Source organism: Denticeps clupeoides, chromosome 7 (genome assembly GCF_900700375.1).
Source record: "Denticeps clupeoides chromosome 7, fDenClu1.1, whole genome shotgun sequence".
In the NCBI taxonomy this organism is placed as follows: domain Eukaryota; kingdom Metazoa; phylum Chordata; class Actinopteri; order Clupeiformes; family Denticipitidae; genus Denticeps; species Denticeps clupeoides.
In genome coordinates, this window is record NC_041713.1 from 4,774,812 (window position 1) to 4,797,659 (window position 22,848).

General features: G+C 44.3%; 2 protein-coding genes and 1 non-coding gene across 3 annotated transcripts; 2 read left to right on the top strand and 1 right to left on the bottom strand.

Annotated features, from left to right (window-relative positions):
* Positions 1 to 788: 788 nt before the first annotated feature.
* Positions 789 to 15,803, top strand: enpp2 (ectonucleotide pyrophosphatase/phosphodiesterase 2). Its single transcript, XM_028986084.1, has 25 exons — positions 789 to 858; positions 972 to 1,071; positions 2,005 to 2,160; positions 2,824 to 2,949; positions 3,128 to 3,188; positions 4,199 to 4,296; positions 4,440 to 4,519; positions 4,634 to 4,753; positions 5,299 to 5,354; positions 6,136 to 6,201; positions 6,467 to 6,539; positions 6,918 to 7,026; positions 7,513 to 7,638; positions 7,736 to 7,767; positions 7,847 to 7,974; positions 9,923 to 10,007; positions 10,090 to 10,177; positions 10,333 to 10,505; positions 11,110 to 11,155; positions 11,245 to 11,384; positions 13,544 to 13,679; positions 13,763 to 13,840; positions 14,825 to 14,957; positions 15,046 to 15,199; positions 15,280 to 15,803. The coding sequence occupies exons 1-25, from the start codon at positions 826 to 828 to the stop codon at positions 15,448 to 15,450; spliced, it is 2,568 nt and encodes an 855-aa protein (XP_028841917.1). The 5' UTR covers positions 789 to 825; the 3' UTR covers positions 15,451 to 15,803.
* On the top strand, positions 13,969 to 14,041 carry trnag-acc (transfer RNA glycine (anticodon ACC)). Its single transcript has one exon. It is a non-coding gene; the product is annotated as a tRNA-Gly (tRNA).
* Positions 15,804 to 17,894: 2,091 nt separating the features above from the next.
* LOC114794269 (CCN family member 3-like) lies at positions 17,895 to 22,382 on the bottom strand. The gene is made up of 5 exons (XM_028986712.1): positions 21,967 to 22,382; positions 21,591 to 21,825; positions 20,263 to 20,520; positions 19,628 to 19,842; positions 17,895 to 18,955 (listed from the first exon to the last, which is right to left on the bottom strand). Exons 1-5 carry the CDS (start codon positions 22,144 to 22,146, stop codon positions 18,659 to 18,661), a joined length of 1,185 nt encoding a protein of 394 aa, XP_028842545.1. The 5' UTR covers positions 22,147 to 22,382; the 3' UTR covers positions 17,895 to 18,658.
* Positions 22,383 to 22,848: the final 466 nt, after the last annotated feature.

Sequence of the window (22,848 nt, forward strand, 5' to 3'; positions counted from 1 at the left end):
TCACTTACTAGTACTAGAAATTATATATTAATGCTAGTTAATGCTACCTCTAATGGGTCTAACTCTTAACTGCTCTTATTACCTTATTGCTACTCTTATTTATTATTATTATTACTACTTATTATTACGCTTAGTACCAAACTGACATTTTGATTGGCTAAGAATGTGAGAAATGATTATTAAACGATGGTACAATATGAATATATTTGAACATACTGCACGCTGGCGCCTGTTGAAATGATGGTAAATGCAGCAAGCCTGGTCTCATCATCTGGACGGAGTTAGTGGTCCACACCTTCTCCGGGGCACTCAGATGCTCTCAGACCTGAACTGGGGGGCTGATTCAGGCCAGACTTCCATCCAGGACCAAAGCAGCGACTTTGACCAGTTTATGGGCAGGTTACACGAGATCTGGCCGCCTTGTGGGGCCAAATTAACCCAAATAAAAAATAAAACCCAACAGGCCACGTGTGGAAAATAAGCGCGGTTTCAAATTCCAAATTCAAATTCTATTCGTCACGTACACGGAGAATTTTGAATTCTGAAGCCGGTTTGTCAGAAAAAGTTTTTTAAACTTCGGGGTAACAGTCGCGTGAAGATGCGATTTGCACAACAAAGTTTTTCTTTCTTTCTTTCTTTCTTTCTTTCTTTCTTTCTTTCTTTCTCGCACTTCCGCGCCGTTTTGTTATGTGCGGCGGGGCGGGGGTCCAGGCGGGGGTCCGGGCGGGGGTGCGAGGCTATAACTGCGGCCGCGCCGCGCCGCCCGCGCGCAGTGGCGGTGGCGGCGACGCGCGCTTCGGTGCGCGCACACACGGAGTCGCCAGGATGCGCGCGGCGCGCCGCGGAACGCTGGCGCAGGTACGGCGGGTCGCGCCCGGGGGTGTCGGCGTCCGGACGCCCGTGTGCGCCCGCCGCTCACGTCTGTTTCTCCCCCCCCCACCCCGTCCCACGCTCCCCTTCCCCTACCCAAGGTTCTCTGCGCGGCGTCCCTGCTCTTCGGATGCGGCGGCGGCGGCTGCTTTGGATACGTCGTCCGGCGCCCCAAGTCTCCAGACGAGTCTCGCTCGGACCGTAAGCCGTGATTTATATATTTATATCATTTACCAGACGCCCTCATCCAGAGCGACGTACAATCAGTAGTTACAGGGACAGTCCCCCCCCGGGGACACTTAAGGTTAAGTGTCTTGCTCAGGGACACGATGGTAGTAAGTGGGGTTTGAACCCGGGTCTTCTGGTTCATAGGCGAGTGTGTTACCCGCTGGGCTACTACCACCCGACTTTTTAACACGCAAGATGTACATTCTTTTTCATGCGTTGTCTTTATAAGGTTTGTGCGCGTGAATTCTCTATTAACGGGTCTGAGAAAATCACGTGACGCACAAGCGACGGGCAATAAATTATTATTTTAATTTTTTTCTTTTTGGAAATTCAAACAGAAGCAGTAGGCTTCTGATTGGCGTCCCCGTGGAAATTCGATATTAAGGCGATATTAAACCTGTGATTTTAAAACTGCAGTGTGACTGTAAGTCGCTTTGGATAAAAGCGTCTGCTAAGTAAAGTAAAGTAAAGTAAAGTAAAGTAAAGTAAAGTAAAGTAAAGTAAAGTAAAGTAAAGTAAAGTAAAGTAAAGTAAAGTAAAGACAGTGAAGGTGTGTGTCAGTGACGGGGATTTTACCCAAATCTTCCCACATCTGGAAGTCGTCCTTTAGCTCTTGTGCAAGATAGTGGTGGTAGTAGCCTAGTGGGTAACACACTCGCCTATGAACCAGAAGACCCAGGTTCAAACCCCACTTACTACCATTGTGTCCCTGAGCAAGACACTTAACCCTGAGTGTCTCCGGGGGGGGCTGTCCCTGTAAGTCGCTCTGGATAAGGGCATCTGGTAAACGCTGTAAACGTAAGATTTCGCTTCAGGTGTCGTGTTTTTGTGCGTGTGTCGGAGTCCGGCACAGACACCCTGCTGTCTGTGTGCGTCAGCCAGACGTTAACACCTTCCCTCTCCCAGCCCCGCCCGGCTCTCCCTGGATCAGCACGTCGGGCTCGTGCAGGAGCAGGTGCTTCGAACTGGCGGAGGCCGAAGCCCCGAGCTGTCGCTGCGACAACCTGTGCAAGACCTACAACAGCTGCTGCTCCGACTTCGACGAGCACTGCCTGAAGACAGGTATCTGCATCCATCCATCCATACGTCCACCCTGAGTTTAAACACAAGCCCAGCACGTAACGAATGAGAAACGAAACCGCACAAACAGCATCGACCACCCGAATGAGTGTTGAAAGAACGTTCGTTTAAATCTGAAAATGATAGAAGCCCAGCACTTTTTAGATTAGATACACGCTTCACCCATCTCTCTATTGGCAGATGCGGTGACATTACTCAGGACATAATGTCGGTATTTTGAACGTTGTTTTTTTGTGGTTGTGTCCGGCAGTGACGGCTGCTAGCGACACTCAAACAGTGTGGTGATGTGAATTTGCATTTTATGCATGTAATATACAGGGTGGGCCATTTATATTCCCATTTTATTAAGGTGTATCCATATAAATATCCCACCCTGTATATACACACACACACACACACATGCACGCTATGTAGTGCTAATGAGCAGTTACGTGGGCCGGCCAGTGTATAGGGATCCATACAGGGAAACGTTAATGAACTAAAGTCGAGGTTATTGCAGGACGCTATGTATCATAGAAGTTACAAGAGAGGATATTTAGTTTTATGCTGATTTTTAATGAGTCCTGTGGCTGCCAACACAGCAGTTTTACTGAAACTTGAGTCTAAATCCCTGTGTGTGTGTGTGTGTGTGTGTGTGTATATTAGAGGGGGGCTTCGAGTGCAGTAAGGAGCGCTGTGGTGAGACCCGTAAAGAGCAGCATGCCTGCCACTGCTCAGAGGACTGTCTGGCCAAAGGCGACTGCTGCACCAACTACAGGAGCCTCTGCAAAGGTGAGGGTCGTGTCAGTAGAGCAGGCCAACACGTGTCACCATCCAAAGGTCAGCATTGAGCCGCCTGCTGCCGGCCGAGGTCACGTCGAACGTGGGTGGCCTGCTCCGGTCGAAAGCTCACCGAGCTCTCGCTCTCTCTCTCTCTCTCTTCACCTCCCCCCGCTCTCGCCTTTCCCAGGAGAAACCCCGTGGCTGCAGGACGAGTGCGAGGAGATCAGGTCTCACGAGTGCCCCGCCGGGTGAGTGGCGCATCTGACACTTGCACCGACCGGCGGTGGGCTGGACCAGGATAATGAGGCCATCGTGGCGGCACTTGGCATAAGAAAAGAGCGGCAGTTGGCCCAGTGCAGGGGACTATTCAAATACGTCCCGGTGGAAATGGCGCTTCGTACGGGATGAAAGAACGCTGCACTGGAAATCACAGGTTGCACAACCGTGTGACGAAACACTTGCGAATTGCGACCGTGTGTCAGATTGAGTCCTAAAGAAAAATTCGAATCTGCATGTTTACAGTAGCCACAATGAAAGTGCATGTAAGTATAAAAGGGTCCAAGCACGAGGGACGTCGTCTGCAGTGACCGTAAAGCCCTTTCAGACAAAAATTCACCAAAATTCATGGAATGTTCCATTCTGATCCAGAATGCAGCTGCTCAACGTTCCCAAGACGACAACATTCATCTCTTATTTAGTCCAAAACCTCAATGGGCGTCGACCCGTAGCTCCCGCCCACCTCGCAGGCCTTATCGTGCCCTGAAGTCCACCTCAGATTCTCCGGCGCTGCTCAAGTGGTCCCACCGTCTCTCAAAGTACAGCAAGTACATGCACTTAGACTCGTTTTGGCCAGTAGGTGGTGGAACGAACTTTTCCATAAATATCCAAACAGCTGAGTGGCCGAGGGCGTCTTCGGACGATGGAAGTGCCGTGGAATCAGACCCAGGCGCAGGTCCATAAATTCAAAGTAGTTCTACGCACCAACTGAGCTGCTCATAAATAATTTTCCATCATAAATACAGTTACATTGTTGCAGTGTTCATTTACTGGGGCGGCGGTGGCCTCTAGCGGGTAAGGAAGCGGAATCGTAACCGAAGGGTTGCGGGTTCAAGTCCCGAAGCGTCGCCCTTGATCAAGGTTCCGTCCCTGCCCCCCGGGCGCCGTTCACTAAGGGCGATGGGTTAAATACAGAGGACACATTTTGTTGTGTCGCCATATGCTGTGCTTGCTGTGTTAATCAGGGTGTGTGGGTTTTAAGGTTCGTCCGCCCGCCTCTCATCCTGCTGTCGGTGGACGGCTTCCGCGCTTCGTACATGAAGAGGGGCAACGCGGTGATTCCCAACATTGAGAAACTGAGTGAGTCTTGCACATTTGTCACAATATGCCACAGTTAACCGTAACATGCATTGTGATTGGCTGAGAGCCTCTTTATCGTCTTATGTGGATATAAGTATCCACATAAAGTCACGTCTTCCGGTTTTGTCATTTTTAAACACCAGGAACGTGTGGAACTCACGCGCCGTATATGAGACCTGTGTACCCTACAAAGACGTACCCAAATCTGTACTCCATTGCAACGGTATGCAGGTTCCATGTTGCCACCATAGCGTGTGTTGAGTTCAGTTTGATCCTTAGTTCCACACAGATGTGACGATGGCTTCGTGTTGCGATTGCTCAATACCATTCTTTGCAGGGCCTTTACCCAGAATCCCACGGCATAGTGGGCAATTCAATGCACGACCCGTTATTTGATGCCAACTTCAACCTAAGAGGTCGGGAGAAGCTGAACCACCGCTGGTGGGGAGGTCAGCCGGTGAGTTCACCATGCAGCACCCTCTTGACCTCTACCGTTGTGTCTCTGAACAAGACATTTAACCCTGAATGTCTCAGGGGGACTGTCCCTGTCACCACTGATTGTCTGGTAAATGGCATAAAATTGTAAATGTAAATGGATGAGGGCGGTTCCATCTGTTTTGTTTTGGCAAGAAAATGGCAAAAGCCCATGGAGAAGAGCAGTTTTAGAATCTTGTAATCCTGATTTTTAGCCAAATAGTGTAGTGTCTCTAGTGCTACAGATCAGTATTGATTAGATCTTTTTGGTTCCGCAATGAAATTTTATGGATATGCATTTTCAGATAGAAATAATTGGCTGTCATATAAGAAAAAGGACATATGCGTAAAAAAATACCATTTTTGTATTGGACTCCACCTCTGTTTTAAGACATTGCTATTGTCTTCTGAAGATATTCATAACTTTCTATGCTAATAAAAATAAACATAAGGAAATATGATAATATTCCAGGTATTAAAAAACGTGACTAACCACACACTTTCTTTTTTCTCCCCACCCCACCCCAGATCTGGATCACATCTGTGAATCAAGGCGTGAAAGCTGGCACCTTCTTCTGGCCTGTGTGGGTTTACTACGTCACACGTTAGTTTCATGGTCAAAAGACCCTGGCAGGAGGCCGTTTCTGACCTCTCACCCCATTCTGCGAAACACTAGACCTCAGGTTCAGTCCGCATCCCACCCACTCGCTTCCTCTGCATAGCAGCGGACGGCCGGAGCGACTTAAAGAGCGGTTTGTGCTGCCATAGCTGGTCTGTAATGGCGACGCAGACGATTTTGTGTGTTCGTGTTTGGACATGTTCTCAGGCCAGTCCCCGGGTACCTGGACCGACTTTCCTCAGGACATAAAGAGTTTCACAGTCACACACTGAGGCCTTTCAGAAGGACTCTCTCTCTCTCGTTCCCTCTCTCTCTCATAGAACCCCAGTGCCTTGCCATGTTTTGCAAGCAATTTGTGCAAATGCCCCCTTATTTACATAAAGCACAGGTTTCTGTGCACACAGACAACAGTTATAAAGCAGAATGAAGAATAGGGAATTGTGGGAGCTTAACATGATCGTGGCAGTTGAGAACGGGGCAAGATTTCCCTTGTTGATCCAACCTCAGGGGGGAAAAGGTGTGGAAATTGACCCCAGACTGGAAGCTTAAGACAAGAAACTGGCAAAAATGTTCTAATGTCTGGGTGGCTCATAAGGAAGAGCCCCTGCTAATGTAAAAGCCCTGGAACTCCCCCCACTTTTCTTCCATAAACCACAGATTTAATGTAGTTAATTATGTGAATCTTTTTCGTTTGAACGTATTGTATTTTGTATTACCACAGTATTGAGGGTCTGTTAACTTTGCAGCATGATTCCTTTGGAAAGGAGGGTCCTGACCATCCTACAGTGGCTTCACCTGCCAGATACAGAAAGGTGGGGTTTACCTACACATGCTGTCATTTTGCCCAGTCAAGAAAATGTTTTTTTACAGAAAAGAAATCAACGTTAAGGTTTAAATTATTATCATTTGCACCACTTTTTCTTTTGGTAAACACGACACAAGGGTTAAATGTAGGTTAAACGCGCCCAGTCTTGGGCCATCTATAATACAGCGTTTTAAATTAAATATTCAAATTTGATAATGATGCATCAGTGCAACTTACAGTTATAATTTACTTACACACCTTTACTTTTACAGACCTTATGTGTATGCAATGCACTCTGAGCAGCCGGACACCTATGGCCACAAGCTGGGACCCATGAACAGTGAGGTGAGCTTGTGTCAAAGACCCCCTATTGCATCTCTACAGAGCACAGAAAGTTTTTGCTCATAAAACATCATCTTGCCACAGAGCTGCATGTTTGTGTTCCAGCACAAACATGACAACATGGTACAGTGCATCCAGTAGCACCGCAAGAGATAACGCCTATCTCCTACGCAACAGCAGCCTTTTCAGCACAATATTAGTCATGCTCAATGAGATTTTACAGACGTGACCTCAGTAATAATTTGACTACCACTAAAAAAAGATTGTATTGTCTACTGGTATTGCATTGTTCATCTTAAGGATTAAATATAACATTTAATTTCTAGAACGTAAAATCATACGTCTTAAAGAATTATACGTTTGATGTTTTGGGTCATACAGCTCAACAACCCTCTGAAGGAGATTGATAAAGTCATCGGACAACTGATGGACGGCCTGAAACAGATGAAGCTGCATCGATGTGTTAACATCATCCTGGTGGGAGATCATGGTAAAAAAAAATTACTACCATATAGTCCCTTAAAAGACTAATTAAATCACATCTACCAGTATTGCATTTTGTCAAGACTGCATGTTTTTTTCAGACACATTTTTGTGATATGGGGCAATATGCTATATTTTTTATCAGTATACAGAGTATTCGGTAATTTAACCAATTACTCTTTTCATTGTTACAACGCCGTTACTGTTAATGACAATAACAGCACTTTACTGTAACTAAGCTCTTTTCATTGGATCAGCCACAGGAGCAGCAAGGCTTTTTTCTTTGGTGAGGGTCGACCCTCTAACGTACACTCTAACGTACACTCTGCTAACGAAGGAGGAGGCGGAGCCACGGCAGCCACAGTTTTAACATATTTGAACATTTTAAGTTAACTTTTTGAAAGAAGTAAATAGCAACTATAATTAATTTCTCTTCAAATGTAATATGCTGAACACTATGCTGTTAACTTTGTGCTGGTCTTCTGTTGTTCAGGCATGGAAGAAGCTCACTGTGACCGGACCGAGTTCCTCAGCTCGTACATGTCCAACGTGGATGATATCATCCTGATCCCAGGCTCCCTGGGCAGGATCCGGGCCAGATACCCAAACAGCTCCAAATGTAAATGTCCCAGAAACACTGTTTTTTGGTTGTTCTTAACGACTGTTCTCTTATCGACTGAACATAAAATTAGGTTCTTTGCTTACTTTTTTTCCAGACGATGCTAAAACAGTGGTGGCCAATCTTACTGTAAGTTTTACACAGTTTTCAGACTAATAGCACAAAAATACTTTAAAAAATGAAATGCTCAAGGTCTGGTCTCCCTCAGTGTAAGAAGTCAGACCAGCACTTTAAGCCATATCTGAAGGAGCATCTGCCCAAACGCCTCCACTACGCCAACAACCGTCGCATTGAGGAGATCCACTTAATGGTGGAGAGAAAGTGGCATGTCGCGAGGTAAGGCCCTGTTACCCACCCGTTCCCCTGCTGGCCAGACAGACCTTGTTAGCAGAGGGATCATGGGACAGACGTTTGATGTTTGCCGTGGATGCTCGCCATTCGCGGTGGAAACTTTAGCCTCCTTTAGGTAAACCCGTGAGGTCATGCCCGTAGCTCACTGCCTGTAGCTCCTCCCGACAGACACCGGGTTCTGGGGGAGGCACGGCGATCCAGAAGCTGAGCTTTAGTCCCTTCTGTTTGAGTTGGCAGGCCTCAGGGTTAAATGAAAGAGTCCTTTTAGCCGGGCTCAGCGGAGATAGAAGTCTGTCTAATCGACGGCTCGGTGGAGCTGTGAACCGAGTGCTCTATGATCGCTGAATGCAGTATTTCACGTACGCTACATACCATAAAAATGCTGCTTTTCAGCAGCTGGACATGTCAGATGTTACAGTGGAATTTCAGAAATGAAGAGGGATGATATATATATATATATACATACATACACACACACACACACACACACACACATATATATGCGTTGTGTAACTTTTTGATTTCGTTTCTTGAACCACAAATGATGAGCTGACACCCAAGAGATTTTCTGTGCAAAGTGTATTCTGTACAAAAAGCAAGGTCGCGTCAGAACATCGCATCACACATCGCGTCTTTCTGCACCTCTCTCTCTCACAACTCACGCCATGTGTCCAAGAGAACTGAACATTAACATAAAGCATTGACAATTTACAATACTGCATTCCTGTACAAAAAGAAAGGTCGCGTCACAACATTGCGTCACACATCGCGTCTTTCTGCACCTCTCTCTACAATATACAGTATTAAAAGAACATAAAAAAATATTCACAAAATAACACACATGCAAAATATTCCTAATACGTACATAAATTAAAATGAAAGAAATAACTTTTTGCACACAAACTCCACGCACCTCTCACAACTCACGCCATGTGTCCAAGAGACCTGAACCGGGTCTCAAAAACAAAATAAGACACAAGAAAGAAGAAATATACTTATAAATCTAGTGTAACCATTTAACTCCGGCACAATAGCTTGCGTAGTATAGACCCAGCTCCCAACCCAACTTTGTGAATAGATTAACGGCGATATTTTTTTTATTGCCCGATAAGATTCTCACGTTAACGCAGCACGTTAACGCCGATATCGGCCCACCACTAATATATATAGTAACATGGATATGTATATATATACACTGACATATCCATGTTACTGGGTGTCTTTATTCACCCGTTTTGGTTTGGTTTTTAATCTGTTATTTCTTAATCTGTTATTTCTTTTTTGTGATTTTATTAGGCCTAGATTAGAACCTGCGGCTCTTTTATCCTTACCCTTCGGTTCCCTGTGGCTTTGGAAAATTTATAAGAATTTAAGTGCATTTTATTTTCATCCATTATTATTTATTAATTGTACTTTGAAATTGTACTAGCGATTCAAAATCTGATGACTCTTGTGGTGAGTAAACATTTGTGTGCAATATTTAGTGTTTTAATGATTTGCAAATGTTGACTTTAAGTTGAGTAAGTTAAGTAAGAGTTGGGTAAGAATCTCCGGCCCCTTACCCCCACAACTATTTTCCTTGCATAAATAAAATTTCAGAAGCAACACACCAGCCTAGTTATTTTTAAGTAGCATAAAAGTAAAAATAAGTAATAATATTAAGCAATAATAAATATGCAGTGTTATCTTAATTTTACAATTTGTGGCTCCCGTTGCTTTCTCTTTTGTGGAAAACGGGTCCAAATAGCTCTTTGAGTGTAAAAGGTTGCCGCCCCCTTGCCTGGCTTAGATAAAGCAATGTGAGAACAGAATTGTGTGAATTTCTGTGTTGCATGACTTGAGACATTGCATTGCATTGTAGTGCAGAGTGTGAAACTTACATTCCTACATTCTCCCAGAATGCACCACAGTTCTTGGTCTGTGTCTGTCACAGGAAAGCACCTGAAGGAAAAAAGCACCCTGGGAAATGTGGTTTTTCCGGTGACCATGGATACGACAACAAGATAAACAGTATGCAGGTATCAACATTTTATCTTACCTCCTACTGCATTATGCATCACCTAATTTTCATTTATAAACATGAATCTTTTTCGTCTGCAGACTATTTTCTTGGGTTATGGGCCATCGTTCAAATTTAAGACAAAAGTTCCAGCATTTGAGAACATTGAACTCTATAATATCATGTGTGGTAAGATTTTTCTTGATCTTTTCTTGTTTATTATTTTTGTGTACTTATTTGAAGGACCATACATTTTCAAAGTGGCATTGTTTTAAATTGCGTAATTTACAAATACCTATTTAGAGACTGGGCCTGGTTTTTTAATCCTAATTTCCCCCCCCTAGACCTCCTTGGTGTAAAACCAGCACCTAATAATGGCACCCATGGCAGCCTCAACCACCTGCTGAAAAACCCCACCCACAAACCCAGCTTACCTGAGGAAGTGTGCAAGCCCTCCTCCACCACAACAGCTCCAACCGCGGTTACTGACGACCTTGGATGCACCTGTGACGACAAGGTCAGTGATGTCACACGTCATTACACTTGAACGGTGTTCCTTTGTTCTAAAGGCATGAAGCTTCTTTTCAAGTGTTGCCATTATTCTCTTATATCCTGGAGCTTTAAATTAATTCCATAATTTCCTGTTAAAGGGGTCTCACATATTAGTTCACAATAAATCTTTGCACATTATGGTGAGCTTATGACAATAAATATGTGAGACCGTTATGGAAAACCAACAAAATGTGTCTGTTTGAAGCAATATAGAATTTACTGTTTGTAAATGCATGTGGAATTGAAGACTGTATATGATTAAATGATGTTAATGCATGACTCTTGTGGTTAATATAGCATTTTGTTATGGTCTTCCGTATATTTTGCTGCATGCTGGATTGACATGCATCTCAGCAATACTTGAGTTCTGAGATGCTTAGTGTGAATGCTGTTCTCTTCTTTTTCTTCTGTGAAGCACTCTTGCTTCTGCAGGGATGTAGATCTCCTGCAAGGAGATTTTCACTTTTAATCTTTTACAGTTGCGTTCAAAAAATAGGGGGCAGAGAGCTATGAAAGTGGCCGTTGTGAGAGGCTATAACCTGGAGTCACTGTGGCTCTGTCTCTTACAGAACAAAGTGGAGGAACTCAATCAGCGTCTGAGACAAGCTGTCGATGGTAACGCCTCCCTACCTGTTTTAAAATGACATTGTGTTCCGCCCAGTTTTCTTCTTACGCACGCTATGTCTCGCTTCTGTATTTTGCAGACAGCAGGAACCTTCCTCAGGGTCGCCCAGCGGTCATGTACAAAACAAAATACAGTATCCTCCACCACACCAACTACATCAGTGGCTACAGCGAAGAGCTGTCCATGCCTCTGTGGACCTCGTACACCGTGCCCAAACAGGTACCAAGAGCGTCTGCTCGAACCCCCCTAATTCACAGTGACATTTCAGAGTAAAAATATCAATACTCAAGAATTATTTCTGTCTGTCAAAGTTTACATACTGTGAAAATTTACAAAAAAAGTTTTTTTTTGTTTTTATGATTTAAAAAAGGTACATGTTCATACATGCTATTCTCATTACTCGTATTTTTTTTTATGTTTGCTTTTGCTGAAAACCAGTCATTATTAGAATATTAGTTAGAAAAGGATTCGCAATATGGAAATGTACAATTTATGAAAAGTAATGAATTTTTTTATTACTATATTCCAATTGTTTAGCTGCACTAGTACATTGATCTGTGCTTAAATGAATTCAAATTCAAATTTTATTTGTCACATACACAGTCATACACGGTATGATATGCAGTGAAATGCTTTAGCGACTGCTATAGACCACAGTATTGCAAATATTGCAAGTATACAATGAACCAATATATAACCATAACCAAATATTACACTTTTATGTTTTAAACATAAAATATGTGTAACAGTTAGGGTGAAGGTGTGCAAATTAGTAAAGTGGGGAAAAAAAGAAAAAAAATTGGGCAAGAGCAAAAAAAAATTTTTTTTTGCAAGGATTCTGGGGGACTAGAGTCCAGAAGTGATAGATTATTATCATATATTATTATACTGGAGCAAAATACACTGCTCAAAAAAATAAAGGGAACACTTTAACAACACAATTAGCAAGACATCCCCAATAAAGGCGTGGTCCTGCAGGTGGTGACCACAGACCACTTCTCAGTTCCTATGCTTTCTGACTGATGTTTTGGTCACTTTTGAATGCTGGCGGTGCTTTCACTCTAGTGGTAGCATGAGACGAGTCTACAACCCACACAAGTGGCTCAGGTAGTGCAGCTCATCCAGGATGGCACATCAATGCGAGCTGTGTCAAGAAGATTTGCTGTGTCTGTCAGCGTAGTGTCCAGAGCATGGAGGTGCTACCAGGAGACAGGCCAGTATGTCAGGAGACATGGAGGAGGCCGTAGGAGGGCAACAACCCAGCAGCAGGATGCTACCTCCACCTTTGTGCAAGGAGGAACAAGAGGAGCACTGCCGGAGCCCTGCAAAATTACCTCCAGCAGGCCACAAATGTGAATGTGTCTGCTAAACGGTCAGAAACAGACTCTGTCAGGGTGGTATGAGGAACCGACCTCCACAGGTGGGGGCTGTGCTTATAGCCGAACACCGTGCAGCACGTTTGCCATTTGCCAGAGAACACCAACACTGGCAAATTCGCCACTGGCACCCTGTGCTCTTCACAGATGAAAGCAGGATCATACTGAGCACGTGTGACAGATGTTACAGAGTCTGGATACGCCATGGAGAACGTTCTGCTGCCTGCAACATCCTCCAGCATGACCGGTTTGGCAGTGGGTCAGTAATGGTGTGTGTGTGTGGTGGTGGTGGGCACAGCCCTCCCTGTGCTCGCCAGAGGTAGCCTCTCTGCCATTAGGTACCGAGATGATATCCTCAGAACCCTTGTGAGACCATATGCTGGTCCAGTCAGCCCTGGGTTCCTCCTAATGCAAGACCATGCTAGATGTGGCTGGAGTGTTCCTGCAAGACTGATTGTATGGACCGGCCCGCCCCTTCCCCAGACCTGAATCCAATTGATCACATCTGGGACAGCATGTCTCGCTCCGTCCACCAACGCACCATAGACTGTCCAGCAGTCGGCGGATGCTTTAGTCCAGGTCTGGGAGGAGATCACTCAGGAGACCATCTTCCACCTCATCAGGAGCATGGCCAGGCATTGTAGGGAGGTCAATACAGGCACGTGGATGCCACACACTCTATGGAGCCTCGTTCTGACTTGTTTTAAGGACATTACATCAAAGTTGGCTCAGCCTGTAGTGTGTTTAATTTTGAGTGTGACTCCAAATCCAGACCTTCATGTGTTTCCATAGATAATTTTTGTGTGATTTTGTTAGCACATTCAACTAAAGAACAAAGTATTCAATCCAAATATTAATTCAGATCTAGGATGTCTTGTTTTTGTTTGAGCAGTGTATATATCAATTTTGCTTTCAGATTTGCCATATTATCAGCTGGCCTTGTTGTTCTGCCTGCATGATATAATGACGTTGAGGTTGAGGTGTGTAATAACTGTTGTTCAGATAGACGTAACCCCTCTGCCGGAGTCCATGAGTAACTGCATCCGGCAGGACATTAGAATCCCTGCCGCCTACAGCCAGTCCTGCACAAACTATAAAGCAGACAAGCAGATCTCCTACGGCTTCCTCTACCCACCACGTGAGAGCCCCTGCACCCACACTAAGAACTTAGACGAACTGTTTGGGAATTGAAATCTAACCGTCCCTGCTTGTGCTTGACAGAGCTAGCCGCGACCCAAGAGGCAAGATACGAAGCCGTCCTCATTACAAACACCGTCCCCATGTACCCTGCTTTTAAAAGTAAGTGTAACAATGTCATGAGCTGTGTTCTGTAGAGGTGGGAGGCTTCCTTGGGGCTTTGCAAGCATAGAGTGAATAGAGGGTGTCAACTGTAGGGCCTGTCAAAGCCCATTGAGACATACTGTCAAGTTTCTGTGGTGTAGTGGTTATCACGTTCGCCTACCATGCAAAAGGTCCTTGGTTCGATACTGGGCAGAAACCGACCCCTGCGATGTCTGCCCACTGCTCACCAAGGGTGATGGGTTAATCACTCACTTATGAAATGCAAATTAGCCTTACAACTTAAATAAACGTCTGAATGTATTTCAACATGGATGTATAAAGTATAACATTATTTGTTTGTATCTATAACATGAAAAATATTTATATGCAGTCATGATGGCTGTTTTATCAGCACTGATCTTTACCGCCACCTACAGGATTGTAAGGTGAAAGTGCTGGGAAAGTGAAAGTGAACTTGTGAATGGGTCCTGTTGAACGGAAAGGGTTTACATTTTGCAGAGTTCTTCCTTGGCCAGTGGTGCATCTGTCTACCAGATTTAGTTGGAATTGGTAGTCAAACTTCCATACCACCTTGGTGGAGGTATTAAAAAGCTTCAAGGAGACTTAGGTTTGAGTGAACTTTACATGGGGGCTTTACTTTCAGTTGCAATGTAGTACTGAAAGAATATCAATACCATTGTACTAGCATCGATACCTACTATCCATTCCTTCTATCGATAGCCTTGATATTTTGGATGCATCTGCATATCCCTAGGAGATGCAGATTGAGAGAGAGAGAGAGAGAGAGAGAGAGTGAGTGAATGAGTGAGTGAGTTTTTTCTTAATTAGCTGAAATCATCCTGAAAGCTACAGAATTTTTCTGTAGTGTGAGTGTAAGTTTCTGTATATGTTGATACATTTTGATTTGATTACACGAGTGGTTTATTATATAATGCTCAGTTATGAAAATTGATGAATTTGTTGTTTATGGTCTTTTTTCAGAGATTTGGACATTTTTCCAGAAGGTGCTGGTGAAGCGCTATGCCAGTGAGAGGAACGGGGTTAATGTGGTGGTAGGGCCGATATTTGACCATGACTACGATGGCCATGGGGATTCACCCGACAAGATTAAACAGTGAGTGTCCCCTTGCTGGGATGAGAGGCACAACGTGCTCTGAAGTCATGACTGTCAATTTCTGCCCTTCTCCCCTGTGTCTGTACAGGTATGGAACTGGTTCCGTGACCATCCCTACTCATTACTACATTGTGGTGACCAGCTGTCTGGACTACACACACTCAGTGGACGCATGTGACGGCCCGCTCAGTGTCTTCGCTTTCATTTTGCCCCATCGGCCCACCAACGATGAGAGCTGCAATGTAAGTTTTCTGCATGGCACTACAGGACAGGACATATTAACCAACAAGGCCGAATTAACAGACTTCCTGTCTCACTGCAGAGCTCAGAGGAAGAGTCCAAGTGGGCGGAGGAGCTGATGAAGACCCACACGGCCCGCGTGAGAGACGTGGAGCTCCTCACAGGCCTGGACTTCTACCGGCGCAGCAGCAGGACACACGCCGAAATTCTGACGCTCAAGACGTACCTGCACACGTACGAGAGCGAGATCTGAACCACTAGCCTCTTGCACTGTGACCTGGCCCCGCCCATATATTCCTGCCCCTTTATGCTCCACCCCTTTGTCTGAGATTGTAAGGTGTATATTTTTTTGCACAAGCTTTTGTATTTATTGTACTTTAAATTGTTAATCCTATGTATCACTTTGTCTTCTCCTTATTTTGTAATGAATTATAAGCAAGGATGGCTGATTTTGTGATATTTGTTGTGGCATGTCGTCTGAGGCGTGTGTGTGTGAAAATCTGTTCTGTACACAATAATGAAGCTAATTTTGGATCTTTAAAATGCATATCGACTATTTATGCATTATGCAAATATCTCACAATAAACACTTTTGTATTGAATGTACTGCTGTTTTTGAAGAATATTTTTTCTCACTGAAGGAAAGTCTTTTGCTGGTTACTAGGCAATTAAGTATTAATGTTGGTATCATGATTATTAATAATAACAAAACATTTTAAATGCATGAAAGGGGTTTGAAGGGATTCAAAGGGAAAATTACCTAGAAAATTTTTGACTTCTTCTGGAAAAAAAATTATTTATTCAGTCTTATTTTATGAACCACTGCATTTGTGCCAATTGTTTTTCTTTTTACATTATAAATACGTAAAATATGTTTTAAAATGAACCGCACTGCTAAAATTCTGTAAAAACATACATTGTGCTGAAAAGGGTGGATTCTTGTCTTGATTTCTCTGATCTTCTGATCAGACCACAGTGATGACGGACATCATCCGCCGTGCAGGTTAGGAGAAGGAAACGGAGAGCTGTTGGCGTGGACCCTTTACAAGGAGAGGATGAAGGGTCCAAGCCAAGCAACAGAAATAAACACATGGGCTGAATGAAAGGCCGAACACAGATCTCCTCTTAGATATTACACGGGTGGTCCTGTCGCTTCATCTCCACTTATTCACGACCTCCGACTTGAGCCGACAGCGGTTACGAGTGTTGAACTTGGAAAAATCCACGAACAAACGTTGTCAGCTAATAACCTTATCGACAGACATGTATGTTTTTGGTTCGACTGCAGCTTTAAGCTATGAATTTTTTTGTGACAAAGTGACCTCTCATGCCAAGAGAGTTTCCCACCAAATATTTCAGGGAAATATAGATGTTTGTCTTTGTACGCGAGCTGGAAATAGGTCCACTTTCCTCTTTACAGAGTATAAGGCCAGTATAAGCAGACCATGTACTCAGGCACTGCAATAACAGGATCATTTTGAACAGACGTGTGCGTGAGAGGAGGTAGCGCATTGGGGTCTGTAATCCAGTCTCTGGCCTTCCAGTCATATGGTTCATATGATAAATATAGTTTTTCTAAATAATCGGTTCATTTTCCTTCGTTCTTTCACCGTCTCTCACCATCAACATCAACAACATAGAACACAAAGCGCCAGCACTACTGTGCTAATCTTTAACTGTGAAATAAAATACAAATAGTAAGCCAAAAACCTTCTACTATTAATATAGCAGTAATAATTACAAACATTTGAATTTTGGAGCTACAGCAAGCGCAATACCTGATGGGAAAATTAGCTGATCAGTGTCCTGAGGGATGATGAATTGCCAATTACACGATAACTACACGGTTTACAGCCTTGTTTGGTTTGGATTCTTATGCTGTAAAGTGGGATTGTGACTATTTCATATATATTTACATGGGGCAGTGGTGGCTTAGTGGTTAAGGAAGCGGCCCTATAATCAGAAGGCTCCCGGATGCCACTGCTCACCAAGGATGATGGGTTTAAAGCAGAGGACACATTTCGTTGTGTCACCATGTGCTGTGCTGTAGTATGTCAAAATGACCATCACTTCACTTTCACTTCACTAATATCATATTTATGCATGGGAACACGGCGCTTGTGGTGTAGAAAACATTATTTCAGTGGAATGCTTCAGAATCAGGTGTATTGTTTTTCAAACAATGTCTATGTGGCATACATTTAAGTCATGCTTAAAAAATGAATAATAAAAATAATCATATTTTTTAAAGAAATACTGCACCTGATGCCTCAAGTCTTCTTTGCTTCAGTTTATTATTTTTTTTCACCTGTTAGCCCCAAAACTGGTGTTTTCGTCTGGTCATCTGTGTTTTTATACAGCCCGTGACCTCCATCTAATTTAAGTTTTTTAATTTAAGGTATTTAAGGTTTAACTCTTGTTTTAATCTGAAAAATGCTGATAATTACCTGGTTACGTTAAATACTTTAAAATGCGTCAGCCTCAAGTACAACTTTTTAAAACATGAGATGACTGAAGTTTCACAATTTAAGATCCCTGAGATCCCTGAACCCAAGTTGGCCTCATTGATCCCCCAAATTGATTATGAAAAGTACGTGGGCCACGTGGCGGCGCTGCTGTGCCACACACTAAAATATCAGATCCCTGCTCCACGCCACGGCCGGTTCTCGAGGGGAATGCAAGCCTTCCAGACAGATGCATATTATAAAGTGTTTAAGGTGAATATGTTTTATAGAAAAAAGAATGCATATTTGCATTACATTTTGTATCAGCACCACATTGGACAAGAGAAACCAAACACAGCAGAAACTGGAAACTGTACACAGGTCATCTTTTTACCGTCACTGACATGGTTATGAAGTAATAAAATGGATTTTATACATGCAGCAGCAGATGCTGTCGTTCACAATACTAAAGCATTATTGCAAAATACAAAAGGTTTATATTATTATTCTTTTTTTTTTTTTTTTACCACAACTGCTGCTTAAATCCAGCCTCTGCTCGTCCCTCAGGTTTATTTACTCAAGTCAGTAGCCTGTGTTGCCACAGAGTAAAACCACAGCTAGCCGCCTTTTGCCCCCTTCGTCTGAACGGCCCCTCAGAGCCGAGGGCCTGAGAGAGGTCACCGGTCTGGAGCGTGGCCATGCGAGGAATTCAGAGGGCAGCTGACGAGGGCTTTCGCTTCACATTTTTCAAACAAGGCGCCAATCCTGATTAGCCCACTAGTGCTTGCCCAGAGGGCGCCCGAAATACGTGAACCCTATCTACCCCCTATCTTCAGTGGGTGTCCACAGCTACGTCTTAACTTTAAATACTGTCACCCAAGATGCCTGAATAATTTGTACACAAGGTGCTGATCCCATTACAATTGAAATCTAATACTGGCAGCGTCTTGGGAATGATCAGTAGCAAAAGTCATGTCATGCCCACCGGGCTCATAAGGCTGTAGTATCAGTGTAGTATCAGTGGGCCAGGCCGGCATCATAACCTGGGCCCAAGTGTGGGAGGACGGAATTGTCGGTGGGACAGTGGCGATGGCAGGCGCAGCTGTTAACGAACATCACCGGCCTCTTGATCGTCCTGTCGTTGGGGCAGCGGAACTGGACCTGGGCCGTCTTGGTGCTGTGGGGGGTGCAGCACCGGCCGTCGCCGCACAGGCTGCAGAAGCGGGGCTGGTACGCCTGGACGCTGGTGCAGTTCTTAAAGCTGAAGTGAAAGGGCTTCTCACTCCGTTTGGGCCTCAGACACGCACTTCCCTTCTGAGGGGTGGAGAAAAGAACTTCTTAGAAAAAAGGGTACTATATTTTGTATAAAGATCAAAATACTGTTTTTTTTTTTTGTAGTTTTCACCGAACTGGTATATTTATTTTCCATCATCTCCCACAATATCAGTAGATGGCGCTACATACAAGTTTTTTTGTTATACATGTTTTAACTAGGTGTCTTATATTTGTCTTACATCTGGACCAATGTCCAGATATGGGCCAATATGATAATGCAACGCAGCTGGGTCCTTTACTCTTTTACATTCCATGTGGGTGGTGGCAGCCTAGTGGGTAACACACTGGCCTATGAACCAGAAGACCCAGGTTCAAATCCCACTTACTACAATATATTTGTTTGAACTAAGTAAACTAATCAGGAAAAGCAGGAATATTATTCTAATGAGAAGACGTAATGGTAGTAAGGTTTGATATAGATGCAGCAACATAAATAAGAAATAGACTGCAGGTGTCTGCATATTAAAATTAAGCAGATCTGATAATTACTTACTAGTCCCCACCCCAATCACTTTAATTTGTTTATCTGTCTACGTAACATTTTTATTAATCATAATGGCACTTGAATATATCATTAACCCGTGTTAAATCTGACCATTAACGGATTAATAAATGGTTAATGAACAATATTATAACATTATGTAGAATTACCACAGCGGTTCTTCTGTCCTTCTGCATGTCACACGGCCTGACCATGCACAAGCGGCTCTGCTTGACCATCTCACACTTGCGGTTCTTGTTGGTGACCCTGGTGGAGACGCCCATGCCACAGGTGCGGGAGCAGGCGCCCCACTCCGTGGTCTGCTCAATGCAGTTCACGCTGGGGTCCCAGGCGTCAAACCCTATGGTCTCCTCCTGTCTGTACGCTGAGTGCAGGAGAGATGCAGAAAACAGTCCCTCTGCTCAGACCGGCGGCCATGCTTGTTGATTATGACGACGCATGATTAACAATTAACAAGAGAGCGCCACGCCTTTCTGCAAATTCATAATGTAAATAAGAAGGGAAGATGCAGCTTACAACCAACTCGAATGTAATTCCTATTCAGTCCTTCAAACATGTCACTTCAAGCCCATTTCAAATGGGGTTTTAAATAAAACGCCATGCTGGTTTCATTTCTAGATATGGATATGATGAAGGTGTGTAGATTTGTTGCAGAAAGTGAGAGCTAACACCCAGCTATGACATTTCTGGTGAATTTTGGCACGGTGAGGGGAGGCACAGAGTTCATGTTGACTCGGCACTTTCTCTCATCGTGGAGACAGGGACGACAGCAGCAGACACTCACCGGCCATGGCGAGGCCTCCGAGCACGCTGGACTCCGGCTGCGGCTCACAGGCCCACTTCTCGCAGCACTCCCCCGGGACCTGCACCCTGACAGGGAACGGGCAGTCGGGCCCCGGCAGCATGACGTCCAGGTTGCAGCGTGGCACACAGGCCAGCTGCCCTTGGCGGCACACACACTGGTAGCTGCAACTGGGGAAGAAGGCCTCGCCGTTCTGGTACACCACGCCGTCCAGGATGCACACCCCTCCCTCGGCGGCGGCTGCACGGCGGCAAAGCGCAGAGCGTGAACTTATATTGCTCAGCACTGAGGACGCTGGCATTGTGTAACACGAGAACAGAACCAGCTGACACAGGAACAGTTTCTTCCCATTTGCCATCACCCTCATAAATAGTTGACCATAGCTGACCCGTAATACCATGACTACACCTGTCTCTCGGACTGGTATTACACACTGCTCCACAGCTATATATATATACCTGCAAATAATTCATAATTGCATGTTGCATCAATTATTGTAATACTGGATTTTTTGGTGGATAATATAAAGTACAGGTCAAAGGTTTGAACACATCTTCTCATTTAATGTGTTTTCTTTATTTTCATGACCATTTACGTTGGTAGATTCTCACTGAAGGCATCAAAACTATGAATGAACACATGTGGAGTTATGTACTTAACAAAAAGTGGAGACCTGGCCTCCACAGTCACCGGACCTGAACCCAGTCGAGATGGTTTGGGGTGAGCTGGACCGCAGAGTGAAGGTAAAGGGGTCAACAAGTGCTAAACACCTCTGGGAACTCCTTCAAGACTTTTGGAAAACCATTTCAGGTGATGACCTCTTGAAGCTCATCGAGAGAATGCCAAGAGTGTGCAAAGCAGTAATCAGAGCAAAGAAACTAGAATATAAAACACGTTTTCAGTTATTTCACCTTTTTTTGTTAAGTACATAACTCCACATGTGTTCATTCATAGTTTTGATGCCTTCAGTGAGAATCTACTAATGTAAATGGTCATGAAAATAAAGAAAACACATTGAATGAGAAGGCGTGTCCAAACTTTTGGCCTGTACTGTGTATTGTATTGTATTCGAAAGACAACAACAGCCAGAACCAAATTCTTTGTGTTAACATGGATTTCCAATATATCGGATTCTGATGAGCACGGGGTCACCAGGATTTCAGTCATGGACATCTTGCCATGTGCCTAACAGAGATGCTGTAAGTAATCGAATCTTCACCTTCCGGCCACGAAGTGAGCAATTACGTGGAGATGCGCAAATGTTTCGTATATTCTTAATTCTGACAATGAAAAGGTTTCTGGATCCTCACCCGCGCACACGCCGCTCCTCTTGCGCGCCCCGGCCGGGTATTTGCACCGCAAGCCTCGGCGCGCGTCGCAGGGCTGCAGGTCCGAGCAGACCTCCCCGTCCTGTCTGGCGCACACGAGGCAGCACGCACACTCGTCCAGGACCGCAGGGACCCCCGCGCCGCAGACAGGGGGCTGGGGGGGACAGCGGCACCGCGACGGACACGCCTGTGCCCAAGCGATTACGCACAGGGCCACCTGAGAACAAGGAGCGACGGTTCTCTTTCGGTGACGCCGAGGACAACACACACACACACACGGCGACTCTGTATCTCTGTATTAAACGATACATCATGCATATAATATTCATATATATTCAGCTTCTTGAGTTGGCCTTACCTGGACACAGGCGGAGAAGACGAACGCGTTCCTGCGCGCCATCGTTCTTTGGAGAGGTCTGGTCTGGGATCTGCTCAGCTGGGGCTCTGCTGATGGCTGAGGCAGGGTCCTCCAAAGGAATTTATAGTCATTCCCGCGTGGCAGAAAGGTGACGAGGTGCTGGAGGGGCAGAGGTTCCATCCTGTTTGCCAAAGAAATATTGTCTTTCCTCTACATTCTTTACTTTTATTTCCAATCCTAATTTACCTGCTTGTTACTTATTAGGAAATCATGTGATTACGTTATAAAATGTTCAATATAATAATTTGATTTGACAAATAGTAAGGATGTATTAGTGTTACAGTACTTATATGTTTTACATTAAGTAAATTTGTGGATGAAATCTAGTTTCAGCTCTTTTCAGATATGAACTCTGCACAAATGTCCCCGTTTTAAAGTTGCGTCGTACCTTTTGCTCAGTTTGTCCATATTTGTATTTGGTTGTTCTGTGACTTTTGCCAGGATTTTACTGGTCAGTCACATCCTGCTTCAGGACACTAAGTGTCTGTTTTGGAATCTGGCCTCAGAATTTCCTGAAATGTGTCTGGTGGCACGGACGTTGCATTAGGTCATGGCTTTTGGGAAGAAATGTTTGGTACAGCAGGGTGGGCTCCTTCCTAGCAGTGCAGACGGTGACATCAGTGACCCCCTCGTTTGGTGGCAATGGTCACACACTGTAAAAAATCAAAAGTTGAAGTTGAGCTTCATTGTCATTTCAGCTACATACAGGTTAGAAAGTACACAGTGTGATAAAATAATGTTTCTCCGGATGAAGTTAATGTTTCTCCTGCTAAATGTAACAATTTAACAAAGTTACATTCTGACATAAAGTGTACAAACTGG